The following is a 9,644-nucleotide window of genomic DNA, read 5'->3' on the forward strand; positions in this document are numbered from 1 at the left end:
GAGAGAGAGAGAGTGGGGAGGAAATAGGGAAAGCTCAATTTTACGGATGCTGAAGCAAAAATAAACCAAACAATAACAAAGGTCCTATTCCCTTCCACACTCGCTGTCTTTAGGTTCGGATTAGTAGATAGGATTGTTGCATTTCACTCTTTCTAATATTTTATTTTATTTTATTTTTGGTTACAAGCGAAACCTAAAAGGCCTAAACAAACAAAGGAAAACAAGAAGATTAACTACTCGAACAGAAGACTCTCTTAGCTCTTGTACAGTAGCAAGATCATCAAGAAATGATTTAAGCAGCATGGGCCGGAGGATTGTCAAAAACAATCAGACCTAATTCATGAAACGCACTCTCTTTCTAATATGTTTTTTGTCTACCATTTGGCATTTTCTTTTGTCAATTAATATCTCTCTTTTTTTCTCTTCTCATTTCTTTCTTATAATCATAAAATGAGCTCTTGATTGTGTCTAGCTGGGTTTAGGATGAAAGATAACCAAATTGTCTGACTGCCACAAATTTAGTTGCATTGAAACATATCATTGAGAGTTTGTCCTCATCACAATGTTTGACAAGCATGCCTAGGAATTTCCCGAAACAATAACATTCATGAATCACCTTCAAAGCCCTGGATCTATGCCTTGGAAGGTAACTTTTTGAAGTTGCTAATACATTTCTGTAATTTTGAAATAGATTATACAAACAAAACGCGTCGAAATATAAATACAACAAAGAAACTGAAAGGCCCTCATGATGATAGCTAATACATTCCTCAGGTAAAATTATGGAAATATTTCTACTTAGAAAATCCGTAAAAGTATGAAAACTTGCGCTGCCACCAAAGAACTGAAAAGCTCCATAGAGAGGCGAACTTGATGAACATCAGTAAATTTCGTCTCAGCAAACCCTGTCAGAGTAGATTACGAAAGAAGATAGTCAAAGGAGTAGTCTTGATTTATTAACTTTGGAAGCACTTCACACGATTTCTTATCCAATGACATAGCCTATATGAATTGGTACATGACATTAGCAGATGGAAAGATATACTAAAGATAAAGCCAGTAAAGAACTCAGCGGAATATATATGACGAGCAATATTTCTCAAGATCGTTTTTCTTTCTCTCCCTTTGGTTTCTTTTATGACTCGGCAAGTTATAAGTAGGAGCCACATTTGAGCCTAGCATGTACAGTATATTGGCAAATAAACAAGTGCTCTCTGATTCTGATATGTCTGTGTATGGAATTATGGATGTGCGATTCAAAACCAGACTAAGGTCTTAACTGAACAACAGATTTGTATTTCATAGTGTCCAACAAGATTCAAGAAACTTTGCACCATGCATTTCCATAACAGCTTCAAATTCTTCATTTCACATTGGTAATAGTGGTAACTTGGTACTCCTCCCAAATGTAAGGGATTACTAACATCAGAAGGTTATGCATAGAAGCTACTGAATCACCGTAAGGATATTATATAATCATATTAGCAACTCAACTATTAACTCTGAATTACATGTAATCTGATACTCCAGCTATGTGTCTTCCTATATTAACTCTTACATAAGAGCAACCAGTAAAGTTATACTCTTGTAGGCCAACAATTGGCACCTAATGATTAAAGACTCAAATTAGAAACTAGAGTAACAGAATGAACAACCATATAATGGAAGGCAATAAGATGATAATCTGAATAAGAGGGAAAAAAAAAACTGTACCAGGAAAAATGTGGAAATCAGTCCAAATTCAGATTATCTTTATCTGAGAAGCCAGGCCTTAGAGGTCCCTTAATACCACCATTGTCATCACCGAGAAGGTCGCGAGCAGCTTTCTCTAGAAACTCCTTGGCAGCAGATTGAACTGATTGTGCATTAGGTGATTGATACTTCCTCTTCTTCTGAACATTCCTTTCCAGATACTTCATCTTTCGGCCCTCCCCTTTACTAATATTTCTCAGATTTTGCCTCTGCTCTGCAAAAGGTTCAACAAGTTATGAGTTAAAGAGTTAAAAAGGATGATCATGAGAAAACAGGTAAAGGAGAAGATAGGTACCTGGGGTGAGGTCAGGCAGAGAATGCTCGATGAAACGGGTTGCTGCCTGATGATTCAAAGTGGTGGATGGTCGCAATGGTGCTTGAACAAGACCAAAGTGTAAATTGTAAGAGCATAATCAAATTCTGAAAACAAATTGAAATCTGAAATGTGTGACAAGAAAGATACCTTTGCTCAAATCTAGGAAACGCTGTAGCTTCTCCTGATACAATTTTAACCTATCCTACATAATCGAAAAAAATGTCTCACAAGAATGCCCATACACAAAGAAGAAAGCAAATTAGGAAACATACAAGCTCGGTGTTGACGCGATGGTCGTCATCGTAAACTCCACTGCATCTCAACCTGACTGGAAAATCATCAAAGGCAGTCAGTAACCCACTTAAATTTTAGATGGAAAATGAATGAGAAAAGAAAGAGAGAGAGGTACCGGTGAATAGAGTGGTGGTGAGATTAGAGAGCAAGAGAAGAGATTGGGCACGCTGAATAGGCGGCATTTGGGCAAGCACTTCCGGGTCGGAACAGAGAGCCAACAATTGGGGCAACTCGGCTGCTACTTGTTCTAGATGCCCCATGCTGCTTCTTACCGACTCCAACACCCAATCTGGCACTACCCCCGAACAGCTTGAGCTTCCCTCCATTCCAATCCTGGACCTCTTTGCTCTTGCTCTTGCTAGGGCTGTAGGCTTTTTCTTCTTCTTTATTTCGTCAGTACAATACGATAGGTTAAATGATGACGGTTTTACTGTCCAATTAAATAAAGAAAATACAGTAAAAAGAGAGTTCTCTATCTTTTATTCTCGGAGCCAAACAAAACCACCTCCATCCATTAGCAATTTAGCATACAGCACTCTATAGCAGAGAGAGAGAGAGAGAGAGAGAGAGCACCTCCATCAATCAAGCAAGCAAGTGCAACGAGCCCTTGAGAGTTTAATCAAGCAAGCAAGTAAGTGATTCAACCACCAAAATGCACATGATTCCCTCCTCAATACTTTAGGCCTCTCTTCTTCTGTATTCTCTCTATGGCATTATCCGTACTGTGCTGCTCTTCAGCTATGTGCTGCTGTACTAGTGACACCACCACTAGTAGGATATTTGGTCCTCTTTTACACCCACTACCCAAATCCAAGTTAAAGGTGTGGCCTTGTCCCAAGAGGAACACACGCTTGGGTTTGTGTGCCTTTGTCATCAAAAGGCCGCACCAGCAGGTGGTGGTCAACACCAAAAAGCCCAGAAATTCAGTGTCCTCTGAGGAAGTTGTGAGGGTGCTAAAGTCCATTTCAGACCCGACCTCTGCCTTCTCATTCTTCAAGTCCATTGCTGACTTGCCCACTGTGCTTCACACCACTGAAACTTGCAATTACATGCTTCAACTCCTTGGGGTTCATAGGAGGGTGGGCGATATGGCTTTTGTCTTTGATTTAATGCAGAGGCATATCATTAACAGGAGTCTGGACACTTACCTCACCATATTTAAGGGTCTTAATATCAGAGGTGGAATTCGAGCAGCACCCTATGCTCTTCCAAGGTTGCGCAAACATGGCTTCGTCTTGAATGCCTTTTCTTACAATGGCTTGATCTATATGCTTATCCAGTCTGGCTACTGTAGGGAGGCTTTGCAGGTCTACCAAACTATGGTGTCACAAGGTATTAGGCCCAGCCTCAAGACATACTCAGCTCTTATGGTCGCATTGGGAAAGAGAAGGGATGTTCAAGCTGTTATGGGTCTGCTCAAAGAGATGGAAACTTTAGGACTCAGGCCTAATGTTTATACTTTCACTATATGCATTAGAGTACTCGGGAGGGCCGGGAAGATTGATGAGGCCTATCAAATATTCAAGAGGATGGATAACGAGGGATGTGGCCCCGACGTTATCACCTACACTGTTCTCATCGATGCCCTCTGTAATGCAGGTAAACTCGACAATGCCAAGAAGTTGTTTGCAAATATGAAAGCAAGGGGTCATAAGCCTGACCAAGTAACCTACATTACGCTGCTGGACAAGTTTAGCGACTGTAAAGACTTGGACACAGTAAGAGAATTCTGGAGTGAAATGAAAGCTGATGGTTATGCTCCTGATGTGGTCACTTTCACTATACTAGTCGATTCTTTGTGCAAAGCTGGAAACGTAGATGAAGCATTCAGTATGTTGGATATCATGAGGAAAGAAGGTGTCTCACCAAATCTTCATACCTACAACACATTAATTTGTGGACTTCTGCGGTTATGTAGGTTGGATGAGGCACTTCAGCTCTTCAACAGTATGGATTCTCTTGGTGTTACACCTACTGCTTATACATACATCCTTTTCATCGACTATTATGGGAAGTCTGGTAAGTCGAGAAAAGCTATTGAGGCCTATGAGAGGATGAAAACTCGAGGCATTGTTCCTAATATTGTTGCTTGTAATGCCTCTTTGTATGGTCTTGCTGAGGAGGGTAGACTTCACGAGGCGAAACATATTTATGATGAGCTTATATACAGTGGGCTTTCTCCGGATTCAGTAACTTATAACATGATGATGAAGTGCTATAGTAGGGTGGGTCAAATAGATGAAGCCATCAAGTTACTCTCAGAGATGGAAAGGAATGGGTGCGAGGCTGATGTCATCATTGTTAATTCGTTGATTGACATGCTTTACAAGGCTGGCCGAGTAGATGAGGCATGGCAAATGTTTTACAGAATGAAGGAAATGAAGCTCACTCCAACAGTTGTGACCTACAATACATTACTGGCTGCATTAGGGAAAGAGGGTCAAGTCGGAAAAGCTATTGCAATGTTTGAGAATATGACTGAACAAGGGTGTCCTCCAAATGCAATAACGTTCAACACACTCCTGAATTGCCTTTGCAAGAATGATGAGGTCAATTTGGCCTTGAAAATGCTTTGCAAAATGACCGTGATGAATTGCTGTCCTGATGTTCTGACCTATAATACTATAATTCATGGCTTAATCAGAGAAAACAGAATTGATTATGCATTCTGGTTCTTCCATCAGATGAAGAAACTCCTACTTCCTGATCATATAACATTGTACACCCTCCTTCCCAGTGTTGTAAAGGATGGGCGCATTGAGGATGCTCTCAAAGTTTCTGGGGAGTTTGCGTATCAGGTCGGGGTTCGAGCAGACAAGCCTTTCTGGGAAGAGTTGATTGGAACGGTTATTATTCAAGCTGAAGAAGACCGAGCTGTTTTATTTGCTGAAAGGTTGATTTCTGAGAGAATTTGCCTAGATGATTCTGTTCTGATACCTCTACTTCGATTTTTGTGTACACGTGGGAAAACTCTTGATGCTCAGAATTTGTTTACAAAGTTCACTAGAACTCTTGGAGTTCAGCCAACACTAGAAGCATATAACTGTTTGATCGAGTGGCTTCTTAAAGACCATTTCACTGAACAAGCTTGGGATCTATTCAAGGAGATGAAAATTGCTGGCTGTGCACCTGATGTTTTCACCTACAATTTGTTACTTGATGCTCATGGGAAGTCTGGGAACATCACTGAACTCTTTGAATTGTATGACGAGATGATTTGCAGGGGACACAAGCCTAACACCATAACACACAATATAGTTATCTCCAGTCTTGTGAAATCTGATAGCCTAGACAGGGCTATAAATCTCTATTATGATCTTGTGAGTGGTGATTTTTCTCCTTCTCCTTGTACATATGGCCCTCTCATTGATGGACTTTTCAAGTCGGGAAGACTAGAGGAAGCAATGCATTTCTTTGAGGAGATGGCAGAATATGGATGCAAGCCTAATTGTGCGATCTTCAATATTCTTATAAATGGTTTTTCAAAAGTAGGTGATGTGGAAACTGCTTGCGAGTTGTTTAAAAGGATGATTAAAGAAGGGATAAGACCAGACCTGAAGTCGTTCACCATTCTTGTGGATTGCTACTGCCAGGCTGGAAGAGTGGATGATGCTTTGCACTATTTTGAGGAGTTGAGACAAAGTGGCCTTGATCCTGATTCAGTTTCCTACAACCTTATGATTAATGGACTCGGAAGATCACGGAGGATGGAGGAAGCTCTGGTTCTTTATGATGAAATGCGGAAGAGAAGAATTACTCCTGATATTTTCACCTACAATTCATTGATACTCAATCTTGGACTTGTTGGAATGGTGGAGGAAGCAGGAAGGATATATAAAGAACTACTACTTACTGGTCTTGAACCTGATGTGTTTACTTACAATGCTCTCATTCGGCTGTATAGCACTTCTGGAAATACAGATGATGCTTATGCAGTCTACAAGAACATGATGGTTGGCGGCTGCAGTCCCAATGTTGGAACGTATGCGCAGCTTCCCAATCAAACTTGATCACAGGAGATGCACATAAGCCACAAGTTTCGCACATCAATGAATCTCTAAATCCGAGGTATATGGAGTGATATGATCTTCCTAAACAACTGAATTGGTGCTTCAGGATCTTTCTCTACACACAATTCCACGATGTTTCACCTCACTCACAATCGATGATTTCAGTGATGATCGAGTGCATACAAGTCCACTATGTTGGTGTTGATTTTATCATCTGAGCTTAGATATGCATCTACAAGGAAGTGTCATGTATGGGATATGCATCTACAAGGAAGTGTCATGTATGGAAGTCTTCCAATTCAGTTTTGATATACTCCTGTAAATGCTGCAACTGCAAAGGTTTTTGTTGTTACATACACTGTATATGATGTACCTATAGTATTGTATTTTTGGAGCAACTTGCATCAACCTTGCATACTGAGTTACTGACATTACCGTATACGGATACGTTCTCATATTTATTGTTTCTGTGAAAGGTTAATTGAAATGTAATGCTGAGTTGTTTTTAGTCTGAAAGTGAAGTGGTTAGTGACCTGAATCGAATTTACGAAATGTGATACTTTGTTATGTATGCTGAAGCTATTTGGTGGAGTTGGAAGAAAGAAATCATCCAAGTCATCCCCTTACCCAGACATAATAGACAGCAGGGTGCACTTGCTGCATGATGAAAGTCTAGAACACTACAGATGTCTCATATCTACCTCACTGCATATAAGATCTCTCAAAGCCACATCATGCTAAGGGAATTCTGCTAGACAAAAGAAGCTTACCTAATTGAACAGTCACAAATGCACAAGTATTACATTCTAAAATCTTGCTAGAGAAGGGGATATTAAAAAGAGCACAGTAAGTAGAAGGAGATTGTATTATAGCAATGGCAATGAGATTGTTCCAATTCGCACAAATTCATGTATTTGATCCATTATCTAAGATAAAGGAATTTAAACATTCAAAGCAACCTCATCCTGCACATCGATTTTTCTCTTTCCAATCCGTTTGTCATTGATTAACCTGGTTCTAGACTTCTTCTCTACCCTAAGGGGCTCCCATACAAGCTGTTCTCCTTCTTCCTTCACCACCACTTGGGAGTGTTTACTTGGAACAGCCTCACTGGCATCATTGTTCCTTTTCCTTGAAAACTTTTTGAGTTTTGTGTTGGAAGTTTCATGCTGGACAACTTGTGGTTCGGTTTCTGCAGATTTAAGCTTCAGCAAATGCCTCTGCCTTCTTCTCAGAAATCTGAAGCACAAAAGACAGAAATCTAACACATTAGTTACAAACTTGTGTCATTTTCCTACGGTTTCCTACTTTCTGACAGATAAGTATTGTACAAGTATCATACCGAATTTCAGCCAAAAGGATGTCTCTCTTCTGCTTTGCAGCTTGCAGTTTCTTCTTCTTAGTTACAACCTCCTAAGATACAAACAACCATTCACATATTCTTACCATAGAAAAAAAAGAATCTCAAAACTAATTGCTGCCAAAAAATGTAAGCAAATTAAAAGTATAGTCCAAGTTCAAGGTATTTGATTATAAGTTCACAATAGGGGAATCCAGAATCCAGAAAGTAGGACAATCCCTCACTTAATCCTGATACAACCAAGTCTTATATTGAGGTCGGGTTTTCTTCTGTCAGAATGATAGATACCTTGTGTTTTCTCCAAGGCTAAACTATCTAGGATGCTAGGATCATAACAGGTTGCGATAAGTCTTGGAAAATACTAAAAACGTGATCAAAATTCAACGGAAAACCCCAAGACAAAAAAGACAAACCTTTTGGAGATGAAGGTGATCTTGCAGAAGAGTTTGATGTCTGAGTTGAAGCTTAGCTTGGTCGTCAACAGCGGGGTGAGCCTGAGAGGTGGTCTTAGGATTAACAGCCACCCTTTTCATTCCAACACAAACAAATCGGCAAATTGACCTTGGTTTTATAGCAAACAAAACACAAGTCTGTATCCAATTAGGATGCAAGATAGCGTCTGTGAATAGGATTTGATATGAGAGAACAGAAGGAACCTAAAAGGAAACAAGGAATAATAATAATGGTGGTCTGGGAGAAGGCGAAAAGGCCCATTAAGGAAGATCGGAGATAAGAGTAGAAGCTATGAGTGATGAAGATGAATATGTGACGAAGAATCCACACACATAGAGCACAAGGGCAGATGTGGGAAACAAATAAGTAATAACAAGTTATGTTTCGAGCTCGGTACTCCTCAGATATCTTTCTCTCTTTTGTTTTTCTCTCCTGCTGTGCTGCCTCCCCCTCAGCCTTCACAGCTTAAGCTGTCTTGAGCTGAACTGGGCCATTTCAGATCCATAGACTTCGCTTCCATCAGGTTCATCATTCTCGGTCCCCTTTGTGTAACTAACCAAGTCTTTACAAGTACCAAAATACACTGTTTAGAAATTCGGACCCAAAGTTGCCAATTTTTGATTTCCCGATTTCCAACATTGAACATTCGAATCTGAGACTCGCTAATGCTCTGCATACAAAAGTGGCGGCTACAATTTGTTTGATTAATCACTAACTGAAAGCAATGACAATGGGATTTAGATTAAACAGCTTCTCAACATTCTTGTCCTTGTCCAAACACTTGGTTCTACTTATCTGTACATACATACTATTCCAGTTGTATATCAAGCATAAAACAGCAACATTCACCAGCATAAAATTGAAATGTTACTAACTGCTTATCCATCGATGTTCATGCTAAAGCATCTACAATTACAAATCTGAGAACCAATCTGAAAACAGTGAAATATGCAGTCTTGGCTCTGTTCAGTGATTTTGGAACGCACCAGCCGTCTGCTAATTTGATTCACTTTCAGTTGGACTTGCATCTGTTTCAGGTGTTGGTGCTTCGGTTGTTGAGGATTCCTGCTGCTTACCCGCAGATTCAACTGGCACAATGGGCTTCTTGAACTGCACCAAGATCATGGTCATGTTATCACATCCCTCTCCGCCAGCAGTCGACGGTGCCAAACACTTGTCAAGGACTCTTTCAACCACCACAGACAGTTTGCTCTCCTGCATGATTTCCACCACAGACAAGGCAATATATCAAGCCACAAAAGTATACACGATCATTTCAATTCCATTCCAAAAGCGATGTCCTTGATTTGAAACCAAAATATGAGAGAGAGAGAGAGAGATCGTGTCCTCACCGAGCTTAGCTGTTCATGCACAAAATCTACCACTTGCTGGCTTGACATGCAATCCCTGTAAGATAATTAAAAAAAAAAAAAAACAAAACTAACTACTAACTAACTTA

The 9,644-nt window shown here is 40.1% G+C and overlaps 4 protein-coding genes across 4 annotated transcripts in view; 1 reads left to right on the plus strand and 3 right to left on the minus strand.

The window, feature by feature from the left end:
* Nucleotides 1–576: 576 nt before the first annotated feature.
* LOC101300692 lies at nt 577–2,719 on the minus strand. The gene is made up of 6 exons (XM_004291918.1): nt 2,478–2,719; nt 2,341–2,396; nt 2,216–2,270; nt 2,048–2,128; nt 1,714–1,966; nt 577–905 (listed from the first exon to the last, which is right to left on the minus strand). Exons 1-5 carry the CDS (start codon nt 2,686–2,688, stop codon nt 1,731–1,733), a joined length of 639 nt encoding a protein of 212 aa, XP_004291966.1. The 5' UTR covers nt 2,689–2,719; the 3' UTR covers nt 577–905; nt 1,714–1,730.
* Nucleotides 2,720–3,102: 383 nt separating this feature from the next.
* LOC101294535 (pentatricopeptide repeat-containing protein At4g31850, chloroplastic-like) lies at nt 3,103–6,372 on the plus strand. Its single transcript, XM_004293198.1, has one exon. It carries the CDS (start codon nt 3,103–3,105, stop codon nt 6,370–6,372), a length of 3,270 nt encoding a protein of 1,089 aa, XP_004293246.1.
* Nucleotides 6,373–7,220: 848 nt separating this feature from the next.
* LOC101300978 lies at nt 7,221–8,706 on the minus strand. Its single transcript, XM_004291919.1, has 3 exons — nt 8,146–8,706; nt 7,715–7,785; nt 7,221–7,611 (listed from the first exon to the last, which is right to left on the minus strand). Exons 1-3 carry the CDS (start codon nt 8,263–8,265, stop codon nt 7,314–7,316), a joined length of 489 nt encoding a protein of 162 aa, XP_004291967.1. The 5' UTR covers nt 8,266–8,706; the 3' UTR covers nt 7,221–7,313.
* Nucleotides 8,707–8,956: 250 nt separating this feature from the next.
* LOC101301262 (probable protein phosphatase 2C 60-like) overlaps nt 8,957–9,644 on the minus strand; it is a 4,438-nt gene continuing 3,750 nt past the window's right edge. Inside the window, exons 10-11 of the mRNA XM_004291920.1 lie at nt 9,538–9,592; nt 8,957–9,400 (exon numbers count right to left, since the gene is read on the minus strand). Coding sequence (XP_004291968.1) covers nt 9,182–9,400; nt 9,538–9,592 — 274 coding nt within the window. The 3' untranslated portion in view covers nt 8,957–9,181. The remainder of the gene's footprint in view (nt 9,401–9,537; nt 9,593–9,644) is intronic.

Source organism: Fragaria vesca, linkage group LG2, assembly GCF_000184155.1.
Source record: "Fragaria vesca subsp. vesca linkage group LG2, FraVesHawaii_1.0, whole genome shotgun sequence".
Classification (NCBI taxonomy): Eukaryota; Viridiplantae; Streptophyta; class Magnoliopsida; order Rosales; family Rosaceae; genus Fragaria; species Fragaria vesca.

Coding starts and splice junctions, on each gene's coding strand:
- LOC101300692 (XM_004291918.1), bottom strand. CDS start 2,688: ATGGAGGGAAGCTCAAGCTGTTCGGGGGTAGTGCCAGATTGGGTGTTG. Junction 2,271..2,340: donor ATCGCGTCAACACCGAGCTT/GTATGTTTCCTA, acceptor TCGATTATGTAG/GATAGGTTAAAATTGTATCA. Junction 2,129..2,215: donor TTTCCTAGATTTGAGCAAAG/GTATCTTTCTTG, acceptor GTCTTGTTCAAG/CACCATTGCGACCATCCACC.
- LOC101294535 (XM_004293198.1), top strand. CDS start 3,103: ATGTGCTGCTGTACTAGTGACACCACCACTAGTAGGATATTTGGTCCT.
- LOC101300978 (XM_004291919.1), bottom strand. CDS start 8,265: ATGAAAAGGGTGGCTGTTAATCCTAAGACCACCTCTCAGGCTCACCCC. Junction 7,786..8,145: donor ATCACCTTCATCTCCAAAAG/GTTTGTCTTTTT, acceptor TTTGTATCTTAG/GAGGTTGTAACTAAGAAGAA. Junction 7,612..7,714: donor ATCCTTTTGGCTGAAATTCG/GTATGATACTTG, acceptor TTTGTGCTTCAG/ATTTCTGAGAAGAAGGCAGA.